Here is a 21,518-nt window from a genome sequence, read left to right on the forward strand (position 1 = left end):
CCACAGTGCCACTTTGGGTTTTCTGGTGGTTAATTGAAGATAAGAGTCATACAGACTGGGCTGGCCTTGATCCATGATCCTCAGATCTCAGTCTCCTGAAGAGCTAGGATTACATGTGTGAGCCACCAATGCCTGGCAATAAATGAGTTTTTAAGCAATTTATTTTATTTTATTTTGTTGTAAAGGTGATATACAGAAGAGTTACATTTATATGAGTAAGGTAATGGGCTGTTACCTTACAACATTTTTTGTCCCATATTGTTACCTCCTTCCCTGTTTTTCTCTCACTTTCCCTCCCTTCAACTGAGCCTTTTATTGTATCTTTCTATCACTCTGTAGGTTTCTATCACTATCACCATGCCAGAGATGACAGAACATGAGACACCAACAAAAAAGCAGCACAGGTGTGTATACATAGCCCAAAAGATACTATAGTTTGAGTAGGTTAGAAGCAGAATTAGTTCCTGTTTTTCTTAGTATATAGACCTTAGTGAATTTGTATTTGTATACTTAGAGAACAGTTAGTATCCAAACATATGTGTGGCTGAATATAAATAAATTTACTGAAAATGGTATATGGTTAAAGTTTACTGTCCTTAATATACCAGCAGTGTAAACCATAAGAATAATCATCAGTAATTAAAATAGTTTACTAAATTTGTGCTAAATGCTTAGTTTCTTATTGGATTCTTCTTAGCATACAATGCTTGTTTTTATAGGTGAAACACTTATCAACCTATGGTCAATTTGAATGAATACTTTGCAGTTTTGTTAATGCCATTATACCTCTTTATGCTTTATTAAATTTATTTTCTTGTACAAACCTTCTTCTGAATTTATAGCATTTTGGACAAGCTCTGCTTAGAATTGATGGGCAGTGCTTTTTTTTTTCTTCTTGGTCTGTTGTGGGCCTTGAACTTAGAGCCTGGGCAGTGTCCCTGAGCCTTTGCACTCAACACTAACACTCTACCACTTTGAATCACAGCTCTACTTCTTGCTTTTTCTGAGTAGATTATTGGAGATAAGAGTCTCACAGACTTTTCTGCCCAGGCTATCTTTGAACCATGACCCCAGGCTCCTGAGTAACTAGGATTGCAGGCGTGAGCTACTGGAGCCCAGCTCGGCCATTGCTTTTTACTGTGATCAAAATCACTACTCTCTTCCCTTATCTGTGGTTCTTAGAGAATGCTTTTTATATAAAAAGAGAAAATAAGTGTTTTTAATGGTGAGATTTTAAGAAAATGTAAGAATTTGAATAAGCTACAAATGCAAATGCAGAAAATGGATCAGGTGCCAGTTGTGAGGGTAGAAGTGTGCTGGGGTCACTATACACCTCTCCCCTTCCCTGAAATGACTAATTGCTTATTATCTACATTCCTTCCTGTCTGGGTGCTAGGGAAAACAACAGAAGTCACCTTTCTGGGTCATCACTTTGAGAATAGTTAAGGTCTTTCAGTGATTAATTCTGTTTTCAACCCTTGACTTTTGGATGTCAAAAATTGAGAATTTCTATTATTTCTAGAAGAAAATTTCAATTTATATAAAGCTATATGCAATTAATACCATAGTATATATGAATTTTAATTTTAATACTATAGTATAGATGAAGAAATTTTTGGCAGGCACCTGTGGCTCACAGTTGTAATCCCAGCTACTGAGAAGGCTGAGACCTGAAGATTGAGATTCAAAGTCAATTAAACCTCCAGAAAACTGGAAGTGGTGCAGTGGCTTAAAGTGGTAGAGTGCTAATCTTGAGTGCAAAAGCTCAGAAACAGTGCCCAGGCCCTTGAATTCAAGTCCTATGACAAACTAACAAACAAATGAGGGGGGGGAGTGGGATTGAGATTCTTGGTACTGGAGGCATGACTTAAACGGTAGACCCTGGCCTTCAATAGAAAAGACAAGGACGACCATGAGTTCATAAGTTCCAGTGCTGGCACACACAGACACATACAAAAACAACCCAAATTCTTAGAAAATTTAGCATGGTTGCTTCTGATACAAAAATGTAATTTTATAAAAGTTATTTTTATGGTACTTAAAATATAAACTGGTAAAGTGCTTTTCTATAATCTTTATGTTATCTTTTATCTATTCTTTTTGTTTCAGGAAGAAGAACCGGGAGACACACAATGCAGGTAAATAAAATAATTTAAATTTTCTTTGTTACCAGTTTTAGCTTTCAAAATGATATTATACCACAGTTGATTATAAAATCTTTTTTTGTTGTTTTCTTTCTTTCTCTCTTTCTTTTTTTTTGCTGGTCCTGGGGCTTGAACTCAGGAACTGGGTGCCCTTTGTGCTCTCTACCACCTAAGCCAGAGCTTTACTTCTGGCTTTTTCTAAGTAGTTTATTGGAGGTAGGCATCTCATGAACTTTTCTTTTTTGTTGTTATTTTTTTGGTTGGTCTTGGGGCTTGAACTCTGGGCCTGAGTGTTCTTCAGCTCAAGGCTAGTGCTCTGCCACTTTGAGCCACACTGCCACTTCCAGTTTTCTTGAGGTTTAATTGGCTTTAAAACAGGATCCTCAGATCTTAGCCTCCTAAGTAGCTACGGTTACAGGCATGAGCTACTAGCACCCCATGAACTTTTCTGCCTGGGTTGGCTTCGAACCATGATCCTCAGATTCAGCCTCTTGAGTAGCTAGATTTGTAGGTGTGTACCACCAGCTCCTGTCAGTTACAAGGTTTATATCATAAGCATAGAATAATTATTTGTCATACTTTTTGTTTTTTTTTAATGGAGAACTGTTGTCAAGAGTGTCTTAGAGATTGTTCTATATAACAATGATTTATAGTTTATTTGAGAAAGAAATCAGTGTATTCTTGGAGCTAGTGTTGAAGGGATTTCAGCCACTGAAGAAATCCTGATGCAGTTCTTTGCAGAAGAATGAAGGCCATTTATCTATATAAATTCCAAAAGGAATCTAGAAAAGTAAGGATAGATGAGCTCTGGGACTGACTTGTATGTAACCAGTCTTAAGTCTAGTCTTTGATCATAAAAATAAATGTAGGAAATAAATGTTGATTTTTGTTTCTAATACCAAAAATATAAGCCAAATCCAGATACGTGTATGCATAGCCTAGGCTGGCTTTGGACTCATGATCCTCCTGCCTTAGACTCTCGAGTACTGGGATTATAGGCATATGCCTTCACACCTGACTTGCTTTTTTTTTTTTAACTCTACACATTAAAAATGAAATTCTGCTTGAATAATAGCAAATATTGTTGTTATAAATTTCAGAGGAAAAGTCAATTATACTTTATTACCTTTGCCTTTGGGTATATGAATTAAGTGTAATCTTTCATTCGTATGAGCTAAATCTTTTTATTAGAATCAGCTTTCTAATGGTGCCTTAATTATGTCCTTACCATAACTAAGAAAGAATAATTGGATGTTCTTGGAAAGGATACTCTTAATGCAGATCATAAAAGAAAAAAAAAACTTTCTTATTTATATGAGTTCTACCCAAGTTCCTATCTGAAACATTATCTTAGAATCCCTAGAATTCTTTGTTAAAAAAAAAAAAAAGGTTTAGGGCTGGGAGCAGCCTGGTGGTAGAGTCCTCACCTAGCCAAAAATAAAAATAAGTTCATGGGAGGGGGAGTGATGTAAAGGATGACTGATCAAGATGCAGTATAGTCATAAGTTGCCATATTGAATTGAATCCCATTTGTATAACTGTTTAAAGATAAAATTAGAACAAAAAACATTTCATAGGGTTTTTTTTTGTTTTTGTTTTTGTTTTGCCAGTCCTGGGCTTGAGCTCAGGGCCTGAGCACTGTCCTTGGACTTTATCAAGGCTAGAGCTCTACCACTTGAGCCTCAGCACCACTTCCAGCTTTTTTCTATATGTGGAACCGAGGAATCGAACCCGGGTCTTCATGTATGCTAGGCAAGCACTTTAACCACTAGGCCAAACTCCCGGCCCCTCATAGGGTTTTTTTTAATGTAAAACTTCTTGGTCCAGAGACGATGGAGCATATTGGCAGAGTGGCATAAGGTTTAATAAATGGCTTTTTTCCTCCCATGTAGTGGAGAGACATAGAAAGAAGAAAATCAATGCAGGGATAAACCGAATAGGAGAGCTCATCCCATGTTCCCCTGCTCTGAAGCAGGTAAGAGCATAGTTTATTCTCATTCCTATCCTGGGTATAGACCACTTTCTAAATTGCTTCAGTGCTTGGAATGATTTCTTTTTGTTAGTTTACATTAGTTGAACAATAGAGGATTTCATTGTTTCATGTTTGCACAGGTTTACACTGTATAGGATGATTATTTCATTTTTGTTTCTTGCCATATTTGGAAGGCTTTTGGGAGCTACTAATTACCTTATTTTTTATTAGCTTACCTTTCTATATGCCTAACTTTAATTTTTTCCCATTGTTTTTGAAATTCAATACATTTTAATAGAAAGCAAAATACAAAACAACTTTCAGAAAACAGAAATATCCAATCCTTTCCCTACACATTGGAACTTGCTTTGTCCTCAGAGCATGGCTGATCTGCATGTTTTGCATGATTCATTCACGTTTTCCTTCCTTCCTTCCTTCCTTCCTTCCTTCCTTCCTTCCTTCCTTCCTTCCTTCCTTCCTTCCTTCCTTCCTCTACCCCCCCTTTCTTTTTTCTTTTTTCTTTTACCAGTCCCAGGGCTTGAACTCAGGCCCTGGGCACTATCCTTGAGCTTTCTCAAGGCTAGCATTCTGCCACTTGAGCCCCAGCAGCTCTTCTGGCTTTTATGCATGTGGTTACAAGGAATGAAACCCAGGGCTTCCTGCATACAAGGCAAGCACTCTATCACTAGGCCACAATCAGGCCATCCCATATTTCTAACAATTTCTCAGAACAGTGTTTTACAGAGTTAAATCAACAATATAATTTCTAGGCCCTTTCTTTAAGTTATGTTCCCTTAAGTCACTCAATTGTGAATTTTTAAGTTAGTCTAACCATGATTATCTTTAGATATATCCCAGTCTGTTTATTAGATAATTTTTTTCCTACTGGCCATTCATGCTTTCTTAGTCTTCTGATATTCTTTACCTAGAATCTTATAGGTTTCTCTTGTTTAATTTGCTGTTCATTCCATGTCTGTTTTGAGTCTAAATATCACTGTATAATGCAGACTGGCTTGTGTGAGTTATATGCCCACTCTGGTCCTATTCTAGACTGCAGAGGGATGGAGGATAGATGTGCCATTACAGCCAACATCTTCATGCCCTCTTTTTTTTTTTTTTTTTTTTTTGTCCAGTCCTGGGTTTGAGCTCAGGGCCTGAGCACTGTCCTTGGACTTTCTCAAGGCTAGAGCTCTACCACTTGAGCCTCAACACCACTTCTGGCTTTTTTTCTATATATGCGGTACCGAGGAATTGAACCAGGGTCTTTGTGCATGCTAGGCAGACTCCTGGCCCCATCTTCATGCCCTCTTAACTCCTGATGGTTCTTAAAAACCTCAGCTTAGTACATAGTGAGATTAAAACCAACTCACTGAAAATAAATTATTGACACAATATGGAAAATATTGGACATTTTTAGTTAAAAAATTGACCTGTCACTCCCAATTTATAACCACTAATAAAATGTGGTTATACATCTCTTCATAAATATTTCTGTCTGTACATCCAGTGCCATTCCTAATCTGCTTTGTCACTTTGACTCAGTGTTACACAGTGTACTTCTAGTGGAGATACTGTTCCTAATATTATCTCACTTCTTTTTAATGGTTATGTAGTATTCAGTTCTCATGGGAAATGTCATGTCTAGTTGCCTGTTTTGCTGTTGTTGTTGGTAGTTGTCATGGGACTTGAATTCAGGGCCTGGGTACTGTACTGTCTCTTAGTTCTTTTTACTCAAGACTAGTGCTCTACCACTTTGAGCCAGAGCACCACTTCTGTTGTTTTAGTAGTTAATTGAAAATTAGAGTCTCATATCTCATGGTGACTTTTCTTCCAGCCTTGATCCTCAGATCTCAGTCTCCTGATTAACTAGGATTATAGACATGAGCCACTGGTGCCTATCTTAGTCTCTGTTTTGTTAATTATTTTTAATTAAATAATACATGTAATAACATATATACTTAAAAGTCATTAATTTACTTGTTTCCCAACCCTAGCAACCATTCTCAACTGTTTCTTCAGACAAGTATATTTCTAAACAAAATACATTACATCTTAGTTTTCCATTTTAGCTGTAATTTTTCAAAATCCTATTGTGTTTTGTTCCTGGATTCCACTTTCTTGTATGTATGTGGTACCGAGGAATCGAACCCGGGTCTTCGTGCATGCTAGGCAAGCACTTTAACCACTAGGCCAAACTCCAGGCCCCTAGATTTCACTTTCTTGATCTTGGCACAACTCTGTTATAAGTTTTCATTAAGACAATATTCATATTTTATGTTATGAAGACTATGTTATGTAATGTAGTAGACTTTTTTTTTTTTGTCAGTCATGAGGCTTGAACTCTGGGCCTGGGTGCTGTCCCTGAGCTCTTAAGCTCAAGGCTACCACTCTACCCCTTAAACCACAGTGCCACTTCCAGTTTCATGATTATTTGGAGATATGAGACTCATGGTCTTTAGTGCCCAGGCTGGCTTTGAACTGCGATTCTTAGATCTCAGCCTCCTGAGTAGTTAGGATTACAGGCATGAGCCACCTTGCCCAACTTGTAATAGACTATTAAAAGGAGGATACTTTTATGATTTTTTTCATATAAACCTTTTGATATTCTTGAGTTAAAAATTGCCTTACAAATTTTCATTTACTTAATTTTCATTCTTTTTTTTTTTTTTTTTTTGCCAGTCCCAGGGCTTAAACTTAGGACCTGGGCACTGTCCTTGGGCTTTCTCAAGGCTAGCGCTCTACCACTTGAGCCAAAGCACCACTTGTGGCTTTTTCTGTGTATGTGGTACCAAGGAATCAAACCCAGGGCTTCATGCATGCTAGGCAATCACTCTACCACTAGGCCACACTCCTGACCCCTCGTTTGCTTAATTTTCTGTATAGGTATCTTAATTCTTTTTTTTTTTTTTTTTTTTGCCAGTCCTGGGCTTGAGCTCAGGGCCTGAGCACTGTCCTTGGATTTTCTCAAGGCTAGAGCTCTACCACTTGAGCCTCAGCACCACTTCTGGCTTTTTTCTATGTATGTGGTACCGAGGAATTGAACCCGGGTCTTCATGCATGCTAGGCAAGCACTTTAACCACTAGGCCAAACTCCCGGCCCTAGGTATCTTAATTCTTTCCACACTTCCAGTAAGTTTCATGTACAGTTTTCTAGGTGGTCACAAGGATCACGTACTTTTCATTTTCTTTGTTTTTCTTTGAGACTTTATTTCTGGAATACTCTGTTCTCTGTTTTCAATACCAATCAATTCTCTACTCGTGCTTCTGTTTTCATTTCTGTTTTCATATTTTTAATTTCCAAGAGTTTATTTCTTATTCTGTTCCTTTACATTCCATATGCTTATTCTGTACATTCAATATCATTTCATCTCTCAGTGTTGTATAATTGTTGTTGTTGATTATGGGGCTTGAACTCTGGGCTTGTGTGCTGTCTTTAGCTCATGGGTATCACCCTACCCCTTGAGTCACAGCCCCACTTCCAGTTTTCTTGTGGCTAATTGGAGATAAGAGTTTCGGACTTCAGTGCTCAGGCTGGCTTTGAACCACCATCCTCAGATCTCAGCCTCCCGAGTAGCTAGGATTACAGGCGTGAGCCACTCTGTTTTGCTTGTTTTGTATTAGTTCTGGAGCTTGAACTCAGGACCTGGGCTCTGTCCCTAAGCTTTGTACATAGAACTAAAACTTTACCACTTAAGCCACAGCTTCACTTCCAGCTTTTTGGTTGTTAGATGGAGATAACAGAGTTAATGAGTCTCACAGAGTTTCCTGCCTGTGCTGGCTTTCAACTGTGATCCTAAGATCTCTAACCACTTTCCTGAGTGGTTAGGCTTACAGGTATGAACCACTGGCACCTGGCTGACTATTATATGTGTTTTTTCTTAACATTTTCTGTGTATGCTTTCTGATTTTTTTTAAATGGTTGATTTTTTTTTTGGCAGAGCAAGAATATGATCCTGGACCAAGCCTTTAAATACATAACAGAACTGAAAAGGCAAAATGATGAACTCTTGCTTAATGGAGGAAATAATGAACAAGGTAATAACTGGACATTCTTAGCTTTTTGTTATTTGTTAGGTTCTTAGGTATTTACATAGTGAAACTTAACTTTAGAATCTAGAAGTCTTCTCCACCTATATCCCTACCCCTCAAAAACTAGTAAGGCCTTCATTTATGCATTATGGGAAAATCATATTGCACATAAAATCATTTTTAGTTTACTTCTTCTCTCCCTCATTTAGATTAACTATAATCTTGCATGCACACATTATTTTGGTTTTAGACTCATGTTTGCCTAACTCATGGTACTAGTACTAAAACTCTATTATGCCAGTTGGATCTTTTAGGGAGAGAAATGCCATCATGGAATGTAGACCTTTTGCTTACTGTAATTTAGTTTAAAAACAATATAGGATAAGCCTGTGCTAAGTCTCAATTCAAAAGACCAAAAAGCTTTGTTTGTAACCATTTTCACATTGATACACCAAAATGACTGGATATTTGATTTTTAGTTGTAATTTTTTAAGCTGTCAAATGAGTTCTCTTCCTACTAGCATTGGAGAGAAACTAAAAAATAAATGTCCCAGACAACTCTAAAACTCGGGGTGATAGGCCAGTTTGAATAAGCCTTTCATTTCTGGCTCTGTCAACTGAAAGAGAATTTCCCTTGACAGTTCAGTAGGCCACGTTAGAATGAGAAAAGCAAAGCAAAACTTGCTGAAGTGGCGACGATTTATTGTAATGGGTGGGAAGAATGTTGCCAAGCCTATCCAGGAAGTCATTGTGCAGAAAGCTTTTTTTTTTCTTTCTTTCTGCTTCTAGTTAAATAACGGCTTACCTTTTAGTTAAATAACAGTTGACCCTTTCCTGGGTCAGCCATCTTTTTATGGTCCCAGCCCTTGTGTGTAATGCTACAAGATAGTTAGATACAATAGTGTTTGGGAAACAGTGAGAGATACTCCACAAAAGGTGTGGGAAGGCCACAAAGAGGCTTAAGCATTTCCTGTGAATGCTTGATACAAGTAGCTGTTACCATTATTGTTACTGCTATTAAATTAGAAAATGTACAAAAACTGCCAGACTGTGAATATACAGTCAGGGAAAACGATGATTATAATATGCATTGCACACTGGCATCCATATTTTGTTTCATAGTTTAAATATTCAGAGAAATGATCTGTTAGTCTCCACTCATTCCTTACTGAAACAGCTTTACATTTCAGGCTACCTCATAGGGTATTAGCATGAAGACTGGCAGGTGGGGCAGAAATAAGAATGCCTATCACTATGGCAAGGCTCATGGAATATGATTGCTGGCAGCCAAACCTGCCCGGTGGTAGGACCAGTGGTGGAGCTATTGCCCTTAGAAAAGAGAGGGATATGTCAGACACCTTCATGCTTGGAAGTGCCTTCACTTTACTATGGGAAACAGATCCCAGTGCTGATGGGCTCTCTTCTGTGTTCTATTACTTGACTTCTGATATGCTCTCACTCCTATTAGTGTCAAAAGGTAGAATAGAAACTACAACATGTAAGCTGTTGTACCAGGTGAATATATCACATAGATACTCAATGTGGTTTTCGTTTCTTGTTTCCCTGTTTACCAGAAAGTTTAGCGTGGAGAACTATGGAATCTGTACCATTATGAATGATGTTTTTGTTGGTTGGCCTTTAAAGATTAAAAAAAGTTTTTGGGGGCCAGGAGTTTGGCCTAGTGGTTAAAGTGCTTGCCTAGCATGCATGAAGACCCGGGTTCGATTCCTTGGTACCACATATAGAAAAAAGCTGGAAGTGATGCTGAGGCTCAAGTGGTAGAGCTCTAGCCTTGAGAAAGTCCAAGGACAGTGCTCAGGCCCTGAGCTCAAGCACCGGACTGGCAAAAAAAATAAAATAGTTTTTGGGATAGGGAGGGGCGTTTGTTTAAAAAAAAAAAAAAAGAAGAAACTGACATTAATGAAGTTGAACCTCAGTTGAGATATTTCAAATCTAGGATTCGAATTCAGTAGCTTAGTACATAGTTCTTTCTTGGTATTGTAAATTCTGATATTCACTAGAATTTTAAAATTTTGTTTCTAATATGATAGCTGAAGAAATAAAAAAGCTACGGAAACAACTGGAAGAAATCCAAAAAGAAAATGGCCGATATATTGAGTTGTTGAAGGCAAATGACATATGCTTATATGATGACCCCACAATCCACTGGAAAGGAAATCTTAAAAACTCAAAGGTGTCTGTTGTAATTCCAACTGACCAGCTTCAAAAAAATATCATTGTCTATTCTAATGGGAGTCAGCCTGGTTTAAACACCCAGGGAACAGCTGTTCAGGGGATAACCTTTAACATTGGTCATAATTTGCAAAAGCAAACTGCCAATGTGGTGCCAGTACAGAGGACTTGCAATCTTATGACTCCTGTGTCTATTTCTGGAGTGTACCCTTCTGAAAACAAGCCATGGCATCAGACAACAGTTTCTGCCAATCAGTCTGTTCCTCTTTGTCTTCCTGCTCCCATTTCCACTCAAAATATTCTTGAGCTTTCCACCTCCGAAAGCGAATCAAGTGTGCTCACTGCCACTGCTGGCTCACTGATTGCTGTGTCCGGAGGGCCGGAACCTCACCAAGTTCGTTCCTTACAAACATGTGTGAACGATCAAAACACTTCAGAAAGTAACAGTGGTCAAGGGAGCCCCAAATTGTTAAAGAAGGCAGCCCCTTGTGTTACAAGCATTCCCCAGAGCTTCTCAGCAACTGCCACGAAAGCGCCAGCACACCAGGGCCCCAAGTCCTGCCAGGACTTCAGAGGCGATTTTCAAAACACCTTTGTTGTTGCTGTAACTTCCACAGTTGCCTCCCAGCCTCCCAGGTCTGCAGGTGATACTTCTTCAGTGAGCATCAGCAGGAGCACAGACTCAGAACACACCACTACCACGGTAGCACCATCTGCCCCTGGGATCAGCACGACCACCACTCCAGTAAGCTCTCTTTCTGCAAATTCTTTGGACAATGGTTGGACTCTTTCTAGTTCTTTGCCTACTTCAAGTGTTAGCCCTTCAGATTTGAAGAACATTAGAAATAGCCTTACTCGAATTTCTCCTGCTGGAAACACACAAACAACATGGACTACTTTACAACTGGCAGGAAACACTATTCAGCCTTTAAGCCAGACACCATCTTCTACTGTGTCTCCAGTATTAAACGAGCTTGGTACCAGTACTGCCACAAGCAGTCACAGTAGACCTGCAACTACAGGCATCAACTTAAATAATTCCATTCCAGCAGATGGGCAGCCAGTTGAGCAAGTAGTGGTAACCTCATCTTCTTGTTCATCTTTACCTATGCAACCACTAGTTGCCCAGCCACACCTGAAATCACAGCCTCCAAAAAACATCCTTCCACTGAATTCAGCAATGCAGGTGATTCAGATGGCTCAGCCAGTTGGGTCAGCTGTCAATGCAGCTCCAGCCAACCAAAATGTGATCATTCTTCAGCCACCCAGCACAACCCCGTGCCCAACAGTGATGAGAGCAGAAGTTTCCAACCAAACTGTAGGTCAACAGATTGTCATCATACAGGCAGCCAATCAGAATCCCTTGCCACTGCTCTCTGCTCCCCCTCCTGCTTCTGTTCGACTCCCTGTCAATGGAGCCAGTGCTCTAATAGGGTCTCATAATTCTGTGCAAAATGTCTCAACCCCCCAGACTTTTGGAGGAAAGCATCTTGTTCACATACTACCAAGACCTTCATCTTTATCCACATCTAATTCAACACAGACTTTTTCTGTTACTGTGTCAAATCAGCAACAGCCACAGACCATTTCTTTAAATGGACAGCTCTTTGCTTTACAGCCTGTGATGTCTTCATCAGGAACCACGAACCAAACCCCTATGCAAATTATTCAACCCACCACCAGCGAAGACCCAAATACCAATGTTGCCCTGAATACATTTGGTGCTTTGGCCAGCCTCAATCAAAGCATATCACAGATGGCTGGGCAAAGCTGTGTACAGCTGTCTATCAGTCAGCCTGCCAGTCTTCAAGCCGCTGCAAATACTCAAACGACCCCAGCTAACTGTGTTTCTTTAACAACAACTATAGCACCTCCCTTGACCGCAGAGAATTCAGCCCCACTATCTAGTACTTACAGTCTTGTGACTGCTTCCTCAGTGAACAACACTGCCACGCCTACCGTGAAGTCAAAGAAATTGAGTAAGAAGCCAGGGGCCAAGAAACACATAGCAGCTAACAAGCTGGCATGTCCCTCAAATCTAGGCAGAGATGTGGGCAAGTTAGACTGCCCCAGCACCGAAGGTCCTAGAGAACCATCGTCTAGTGATGGGCTACTGGAAAGCCTCCCCGTTGTCCTACCATCTGTCTCTGTGTCCCAGACAAATACCAAAAGTGTTTCTGCTTCACATTCCTTGAACATTCTCCATTCTGAATCAGTCATTCCTGAGTCTGTGTCCAAATCTAAGTCAGCAGAGGAGTCTGGCTCACCCTCCCAAGAAGCTGAAGCAAGCCAACATTTTGCAGTGGCCCCAGCAAAATCCCAAGACTCTACCCCCACTCTGCAACGAGAAACATCTCAGGAGAAACCACTAATGGATGCACTGTCAGATGCTACCAAGTCCTGTGCTTCAGCCAGTGTGCCGACCCCCTCTCCAAATAATCCCCAGAGTTTAGTTTCTCAGGTCTCTGGTTTGTCATCCACCTCAAGCACTGCAAGTACTGAGTGTGTGTCTGAGGTAGAAATCCTCACAGATCCTTGCCAAGCCCAGCAAGAGTCACCAGACACAGTGCAAGCGGCAAGTCTCTTCAAGGGGCAGGGTCTAACTACATTGCTGTCTGATCTTGGGAAAGAAAAGAATCCTCCAAAATCGTCTCTCTCAGTCCAGATGAACCATTCTGACTTTTCATCAGAAAATTCTAAGGCAGTTGATCCCAGTGTTGATTCCCAGTCCAAACAGGAGCTATTACTGATGAGCAGTGACGATCAAGACCCACCGCAGCAGCACCCCTGCCTCCCTGATCAAGAGGTTCTTCATGGCTCTCTGCTTACCAGTAGGCAGGCCGACTCTCCCATGTCAACCAGCTCTGGCAGTAGTCGTAGTTTCTCGGTTGCATCCATGCTTCCTGAAACAGCTAGAGAAGATGTGACTAGCTCAGCAACGAATACATGTGAAAGCTGTACCTTCACAGAGCAAACCGATATAGTAGCTCTTGCAGCAAGAGCTATTTTTGACCAGGAGAACATTGAAAAGGGAAGGAGTGGTAACCAGGCTGATATAAGGGAGGTTACTTCGAAGCCTTCTGAAGCATCATCTTTGGAGGGAGATCAGCCTTTCAAACCACAGATGCCTAGAGAGAATGACCCAGGACAGACAGAAGCAACACCAAATGAATTTAACTCTCAGGATTCAATTGAGGTAACGGTGGATAGACCCCTTGAAAAGCCAAGTTGTTCTGTAGGAATTAAAACATCGAATACCTCCTTACAAGTCTCAGCTTCCCAGCCACCAAGCCTCACCAGCTTAAGTGTGAATAATCTTATCCATCAGAGCAACATCAGCCATCCTCTGGCTAGTTGTTCAAGTGGAGCTCAAAGTTCGGAACAAGCATCTATTCCTGTAACAGTTAATCCGACCCCTTCATCCAGCTCCTATGGCGGCCAGCCTCCTGGGCCATCCCTGATAACAGAATATTCCCAGGAACAGCTAAGTACTGTGACTACAACCATCCCAAATTCCCAGACTCAGGAGCCCCTCTTGAAACAAAGTCATGAAAGCCGCAAAGATTCTGCGAAGCGTACTGTCCAAGAGGACCTTTTGCTGTCTTCGGCCAAACGTCAAAAACATTGCCAGCCAGGGCCTCTCAGGCTTGAAAGTATCCCCCTGATGAGCCGAACTTCAGAGAACATCTCGGATCAGACCCAAATGATGGTTAGTCAAATTCCTCCCAACTCTTCAAACTCGGTTGTGCCTGTGAGCAACCCAGCACATGGAGATGGCCTTAAAAGATTATTTCCACCTGGTAACAACTTTGTGGCTCCTCCGCTGAGGCAAAGTGAAGTGCAGTGCAGTTCTCAGCCTTCAGTTGCCGAGCAGCAGCAGCAGACTCAGACAAATCAACATCTTCAGGCCCTCCAGCAGCACGTACCTGCTCAAGGAGTCTCCCACCTTCACAGTAACCATCTGTACATAAAGCAGCAGCAACAGCAGCAGCAGCAGCAGGCAGGGCAGTTAAGGGAGAGGCACCATTTGTATCAACTACAGCATCATGTACCTCATGCTGAGAGTGCCGTCCACTCTCAGCCCCACAGTGTGCACCAACAGAGAACTCTGCAGCAGGAAGTCCAGATGCAGAAAAAGAGGAATCTTGTCCAGGGCACTCAGGCCTCTCAGCTTTCCTTACAACCAAAGCACCACGGAACAGAGCAATCGAGAACCAAGAGTGGCCAGCCACATCCCCACCATCCTCAGATACAGCAACAGATGCAGCAGCACTTTGGTAATTCCCAGCCAGAGAAGAGCTGTGAAAACCCTTCAACTAGCCGGAACCACCACAGCCATCCCCAGAACCATCTCAATCAAGACATTATGCATCAGCAACAGGATGCTGGAAGCAGACAGCAAGGCTCTGACCATGTATCTGGGCATAATCCAATGCAGAGACTTCTGCCATCAAGGGGCTTGGAACAGCAAATGGTGTCCCAACCAAGTATTGTGACCAGACCTTCAGATATGACCTGTACTCCACACAGGCCAGAGAGAAATCGAGTTTCAAGTTATTCTGCTGAGGCACTCATTGGAAAGACATCTTCTAATTCTGAGCAGAGGATGGGCATATCAATTCAAGGCTCCAGAGTTTCAGATCAGCTTGAAATGAGAAGCTATCTTGATGTTCCCAGAAATAAGAGCTTAGCTCTTCATAATATGCAGGGTCGCATGGACCACCCCGTCACCTCGGATATCCGCCTTTCAGAATGTCAGACATTTAAACCAAGCGGAGCCAGTCAACAGCCCCAGAGTAATTTTGAAGTACAATCTTCAAGAAACAATGAAATTGGTAATCCCGTCTCATCATTGAGGAGTATGCAATCCCAAGCTTTTCGAATTAGTCAGAACACTGGGCCCCCACCAATTGACCGGCAGAAGAGATTACCTTATCCCCCAGTTCAGAGCATCCCTCCAGGAAATGCTCTTCCTCCAAGGGACAGTGACAACCCATGTCATCAGAGCTTCATGCAGAGTTTGCTTGCCCCTCACTTGGGTGATCAGATCATTGGAAGCCAGAGATCACTGTCAGAACATCCAAGAAATACGCAATGTGGCCCGTCCTCCGCAATTGAATATAACTGTCCTCCCACTCACGAAAGTGTCCACATTAGAAGAGAAAGTGAGAGTCAGAACAGGGAAAGTTGTGACATGTCTTTAGGTGCAATGAACACCAGGAACGGCACCTTGAGTATTCCTTTTTCAAGCTCCTCTTCCTCAGGAGAGATTCAAGGTCGAAACACAAGTCCCAATGTTTCTGTCCAGAAGTCCAATCCCATGAGGATTACTGACAGTCACGGAACCAAGGGCCATATGAACCCGCCTGTCACCACCAACATGCACGCAGTTGCAAGGCCAGCTTTGCCACACCCAGCCGTGTCTCATGGAAGTGCTGAACCAGGGCCTCCTGTGCGGCAGGCCAATTCTTCAGTACCCCAGAGATCAAGACATCCACTGCAAGACAGCAGTGGCTCCAAAATCCGTCCGCCTGAAAGGAGTCGCTCTGGAAACCAAAGGCATAGTAATGTCTTTGATCCAAGTCTTCCCCATCTTCCTCTCTCTACTAGCGGCAGTATGATTCTTGGACGCCAGCAGCCTACTACAGAGAAGAGAGGAAGTATTGTGCGTTTCATGCCTGACAGCCCCCAAGTACCTAACGACAATGCAGGTCCTGATCAACATACACTGTCCCAAAATTTTGGTTTTCCTTTTATTCCAGAGGGCGGCATGAATCCACCAATCAATGCTAACTCTTCTTTCATTCCACAGGTCACTCAGCCTAGTGCCACTCGAACTCCAGCCCTCATTCCAGTAGACCCCCAAAATACTTTATCCTCCTTCTACCCTCCCTATTCTCCTGCTCATCCCCCACTGTCCAATGATATTTCGATCCCCTATTTTCCTAATCAGATGTTCTCCAATCCTAGCACAGAGAAAGTAAACAGTGGAAGTTTAAATAATCGATTTGGATCGATTTTATCTCCTCCTAGACCAGTTGGCTTTGCCCAGCCAAGTTTTCCTCTTCTCCCAGACATGCCTCCAATGCACATGACCAATTCGCACTTGTCCAATTTTAATATGACATCTCTGTTTCCAGAAATAGCAACGGCTCTTCCCGATGGCTCTGCAATGTCACCTTTGCTTACAATAGCCAACTCTTCTGCCTCTGACTCTTCCAAGCAGTCCTCAAACAGACCTGCCCACAACATAAGCCATATTTTAGGTCATGATTGCAGTTCAGCTGTTTAAACACATGTAAACTACGTGTAAAGGTATTGGGAGGGATTATAAGCATGCTTGTGTGTGCATACACACATGCACATTGAGAGAGAGGGTGTGTGTGTGTGTGTGTGTCTGGATAATCTTGTTTTGGTTCACTTATGATTGTAGGGAAGCCAAGCCAGACATAATGCGAATACTGGGTTGCCAAAAAGTAGTTTATTTTTAAATGTATGATGTGCTTTTATTTATTTTTGTAATCTTTCAGGCATATTTACACATCCAAGTTTGATACACAGGCTTACATTCCCTAAATCCTAACCAAGTAGAAGTTAATGGAGATTATCTTGGCATGTACTGGTAGTAGTAAGGGGCTAAGAGTTTAATCTTGGTTGTTGATAATGATAAGTTATCAACTATGAATTATGATTATAAATAGACAGTTGAAGTAGTTAAGTTGCAATCCAAAAATATAGGCAACTTAATAAAGCATGATGGCTTATTACTAGATGCTGGCTGATAGCCAAATCTCAGAACACATTTTTTCATGACAGGTATTGAAATGAATGCCCACATTTAAATTCAGTCAGTAATAAATGAATTGTTTAATCAGCTTTCATTTCTAAAGTTTGGTTTAGGTAGAGGCTTCTTTCTTAATTGTAATTATTCATAAATTAACTGAACTCCTTGACTTGCTTGGCAAAGTAGGGAGCCACATTATCCTTTATTGTGCCAAGATTTCAGAAGCAAAGTCTTCCTCAGATTATTAGTTTTAAAAATAGAAAACAGAAAGGTAAAGTACATAGATGTTCTCCATTTTGTTCTTGCATTGTGTATTAGAGTTTCAACTGGATTTTGCTTTAGTGTTCTCTCTTCATTTTATTTATTTTATGATGAAATACTTTTCAATTCATTTAAATATTAGGACTTCTCTAAATCATGAGTTCATAATTTACACATTTATGTGAGCTTTTAAAAATATTTCTGAACAGAATTTTAAGTTCTCAGTATTTTCATTTGCTGATATTTATATTTTAAATATGATATTGTGTATCACATTATCTTCATAAAAGTTATAAAAGAAAATGAATTATTTTTCATGATAGGTGTGAAATGGTGCTTTAGAAAAAAGTTTTTATATATGTCCTTGTGAGTATACATGTGTATGTGAGAGTATGTGAAAACATTTTTTAAAGTAAAATTAGTCCTTAATATTCCACAATTTGTAAATACTTCAAAGTAATGTTGTGCACAATTCATACATAGAATCTTCTCTGTTGGTTAAAATTAATAAATTAATTTGAAAAAATAGTAAGCCTGCCATCTGAAAATGGGAAATTGAGACCTGAAGAACCATTACAAAAAACAAACCAACAACAACCTTGAGGTAGGTGGGTTTTTTTACCCTTCCCCACTGAAATTAATAAAATTTAAAATATATATTGAATTTTTAAAACTCTTGTAAAAACCTGAATTCTGATTTTAAATCTGTAAAACTCTGATTTTGTTGTGATATTCTGGTGAAAATGGAATGGGAAAGGAAAATACATAAATATCATTTGTTTTGTTGGCTCTGTTAAAGCAGTGATCACAGGGACTGGCTTATTTTTGAAATTCATGATCAGAAAGGACTGATCAGAGCAGTTGTCAGTGAAAACTCAATAAAAGGGGCTTGTGCCTCTTTAGTTGGGCCACCGAACATTCTCTTGCCAATAAAGCAGAAGGGCAAAAAAAAAAAAAAAAAGTGACATGAACAGGAGAAAACTGTGTTTTCTCTCTTGAAAATGATCTTAGGGAAGAGAATTTCGTAAAAGTTACAGAGACAATGGGTAAATATTGCACTTAAAACTTTTTACTGAAGAAAAAGTGAGATTTATTACTTGCTCATTAATTTTCCTAGGTGAATGGTAAGCTTTTACATTCAGATTTTTCTTTGTAGTTGAAAGGTACAATCTGCCAGTTTCTGGATGGGCAAGTTAGTATTTGACTATTCACTCTCCTGCCATCTTCTTGTTTCTGGCTCTCACACATACATCTACTTGTCAGACTTCTGAAGGATTGGGGATTGCTAAGTATAATCTGAACTAAAATAACAGGCTAGGGAGAAACTCACTTTTTTTTTTTCTCCTTTTTGTGCTGGTCATGGGACTTGAGCTCAGTGTCTGGGTAGCTTTTCTAGCTTCACTTGCTCAAAGGCTAGTGCCCTGCCCCCTGAGCCACGGCTCCACTTCTGAATTTCTTTTTGTGTGTGATTAAAGAGTCTCACAAACTATTCTGCCCAGGCTGGCTTTGAGCCAAGATCCTCAGATCTCAGCCTCCTGAGTAGCTAGGATTACAGGTGTAGGTTACTGATACTGGGCTTTCTTTGTGTGTGTGTGATTGAGATCTTGCTATATGGTCAGACTAATCTTGAGTTTCTGGGTCCAACTAATTATCTATCTTGCCTCAACCTCCTTCAATCCTGGAGAACTGGGCACTGGACTGCAAGTGCTGGGGCCACTTCAGGTGAGAGGATGAAAGTTCCCAAAGTCTGTTATTTTCAGGACACAGCACTTGTATTTCTCAATGCTTTCACAAGAATAACTACACTTAGATGTTGGCTGAGTCTCAGGCTTATTTGGCCAGCTGAAGAAAGAATGATCAGGTTTTTATGTCTCTAATCGTCTTATAGATGTAGCATATATATGTTTGGTGAGATTTTTTTCATACATGGGCCCAAATCTGAAGTTGTTCACACCATTCATGGATTTAAAAGCATGAGTATTTATTGGCAGTATTGTTTTTTTAAGTATTTAATAAAGCAGCATAATTTGAGAAGAAATTGTTATATAATTAGTGATATCCAGACTCCATTTTTTGCTGATATAATGGCAAAAAAGCAGTCAGTTTTGGTTATAAAAAATACAATGTTATTCTGAGGTTCATCTGAGTCATAGCATCACCGATTAAATCATTGTTCTTGCTTTTTTGGCATTATTGACCATGTAGAATCACAGAAAAGTTGATTCAACATCGAACAATAAGTTTTAATGAGGTGCAAAATTTCAAATGTCTTCACGTGTAAACTTTCAATACATTTGTTGAACATGTCAATCATAGAAGAAATCATTTTGAAACAATTTTGGAAATAGCTTTGGAAGTGTTTTATATTATATCAGGAGCTTTTTGTTGTTTTGTTTTGTTTTTATTGTAAGATCTCTTGGAATACCAGAAGTAGTAGTATCATTGTCCTAAGTTAAATAATGGGAGACTCCCACACTGGGCAGGATAGCAGAGATCTGACATGTCTGACCTGTGAGAAGGAAAGGGAGCTGCAGTCTCCAGTCATGATACAGAATTGCAATGAAAATCATCTTCTATGAAGCAGATTATTTTTTTGCCAGTCCTGGTGCTTGAACTCGGGGCCTGGCCACTGTCCCTGAGCCTCTTGGTGCACAAGGCTAGCGTTATACCACTTGAGCTACAGCACCACTTCCAGCTTTTTGGGAGTAGTTTATTGTAGATAAGAGTCTCATAGACTTTCCTGACTGAGCTGGCTTTGAACCAAAATCCTGAGGAGCTAGGATTACAGGTGTAAAGCACTGACACCAGGCTTATGAATCAGACTTCTTAGAACACACAAGCATTTACAAGCTACTTCATTCTTGCCTTCTAACAGCCATTTCATGGCCAAAACTAATACTCAAAAAAAAAATGTGGACTCACCTTAATGGGAGTAAAATTTGGAATTCTAAGGAAGGGTCAAGACTTACTAACATGCTTCTGAGCTTTATCTTTCCTTTGGTGCACAAGGACCCAGGCTCTTACTTTCTCTAAGCAGCTCCATGTCACACAGGTGATGGAGCCAGCACCTGTGCTTAGCAGGATAACTACTCCTTGTATCTGGAAGTATTTACTGGGACAGCATCTACTAGGTCAATTTGTGAGGGTAAGTCTAAGTTCCTGGCTTTGGGAACTGCTGTGTCTCCTAGGCTCTTAAGGGGTGACATAGTTTCTCCAAACAAAATTAGTGCAAATTTGGTTTAATTTTCTAGTGTGCCATATGGCTGCATTCCTTGCTTTGGTGGACTTATTTTTTTTCCTCCAGGGTAAAATGAAGAAAGGGCACTAGAAAGTGGCCACAGCTTGAAATAGCTTTGGGCCAATGTCCTTGGGAACTTGAGATTCTGTAATCCAGATAAGTGCTGCCTTTGCCTACAGCAATGTACACCCCAAGGGCGTCAGCCAGAAAAGCTGGTGTGGAGTCCATTTCTGATCAATGATTTTCAGAAAACCTGCATGCAAATTCAAGACAGAAATTAACTTCTCCAGATGCCTTTTTGGCAGAAGGTTTTTTTTTTTTTCTTTCTCTAAAGTTCTATTTTTTTTTTTTTTTTTTTACTTTCCTCTGTCTGTCTTCCTGTATTGGTTTCTACTACTAGACTGTGGAATCACATTATACTAAGGCATTCTAGACCCACTGGAAGAGGTGTTGAGGACTTTGTTATACACTCAGCTTCTACTTCTGTTCCTATGCCTCTGCCCTGGTACTGCACTTTAACCTGAAACTGTGCCTCTGGTCCTTACACCAGATACTAACTAAAACATATCACTCACCCACCTCCCTGTGAAAGCAAAAGGCCAGCTGGGATGGTACTGCTGGGTCAGCAAACATCTTGTAGAAGACTAGTAGGATAGCTGGTGTTTCTCACTGTTGCCTTATCATGCTCTGAGCCATCTTTAAAAACAAATAACTTGCTAGTTAGTAGCCAAATTACTTTTATACACAACTTGTGTATACACAACTGATGTTTCGATTTGCATAAACTCAACTGTCCTCTTCCTGGCACATGTCTGTGGTCAGATGCTTCATAAACATGAGTCAACAGGTTGAAAATGTTGGGTATGATATGCAAACTAGTATTATTTTGGAGACTGA

The 21,518-nt window shown here is 40.4% G+C and overlaps 1 protein-coding gene across 3 annotated transcripts in view; it reads left to right on the top strand.

Annotated features, from left to right (window-relative positions):
- Usf3 (upstream transcription factor family member 3) overlaps nt 1-18,344 on the top strand; it is a 36,386-nt gene extending 18,042 nt beyond the window's left edge. For 2 of the 3 annotated variants that reach the window (XM_090346301.1, XM_090346310.1), the window contains 5 exons: nt 340-404; nt 2,110-2,138; nt 4,037-4,119; nt 8,055-8,151; nt 10,197-18,344. In XM_090346301.1, the coding sequence (XP_090202427.1) occupies nt 358-404; nt 2,110-2,138; nt 4,037-4,119; nt 8,055-8,151; nt 10,197-16,630 (6,690 nt within the window). In that variant the 5' untranslated portion in view covers nt 340-357 and the 3' untranslated portion in view covers nt 16,631-18,344. The remainder of the gene's footprint in view (nt 1-339; nt 405-2,109; nt 2,139-4,036; nt 4,120-8,054; nt 8,152-10,196) is intronic. The other variant, XM_090346319.1, reaches the window with a different exon arrangement.
- Nucleotides 18,345-21,518: the final 3,174 nt, after the last annotated feature.

Source organism: Megascapheus bottae, chromosome 1 (assembly GCF_031878675.1).
Source record: "Megascapheus bottae isolate mThoBot1 chromosome 1, mThoBot2.hap1, whole genome shotgun sequence".
Lineage (NCBI taxonomy): Eukaryota > Metazoa > Chordata > Mammalia > Rodentia > Geomyidae > Megascapheus > Megascapheus bottae.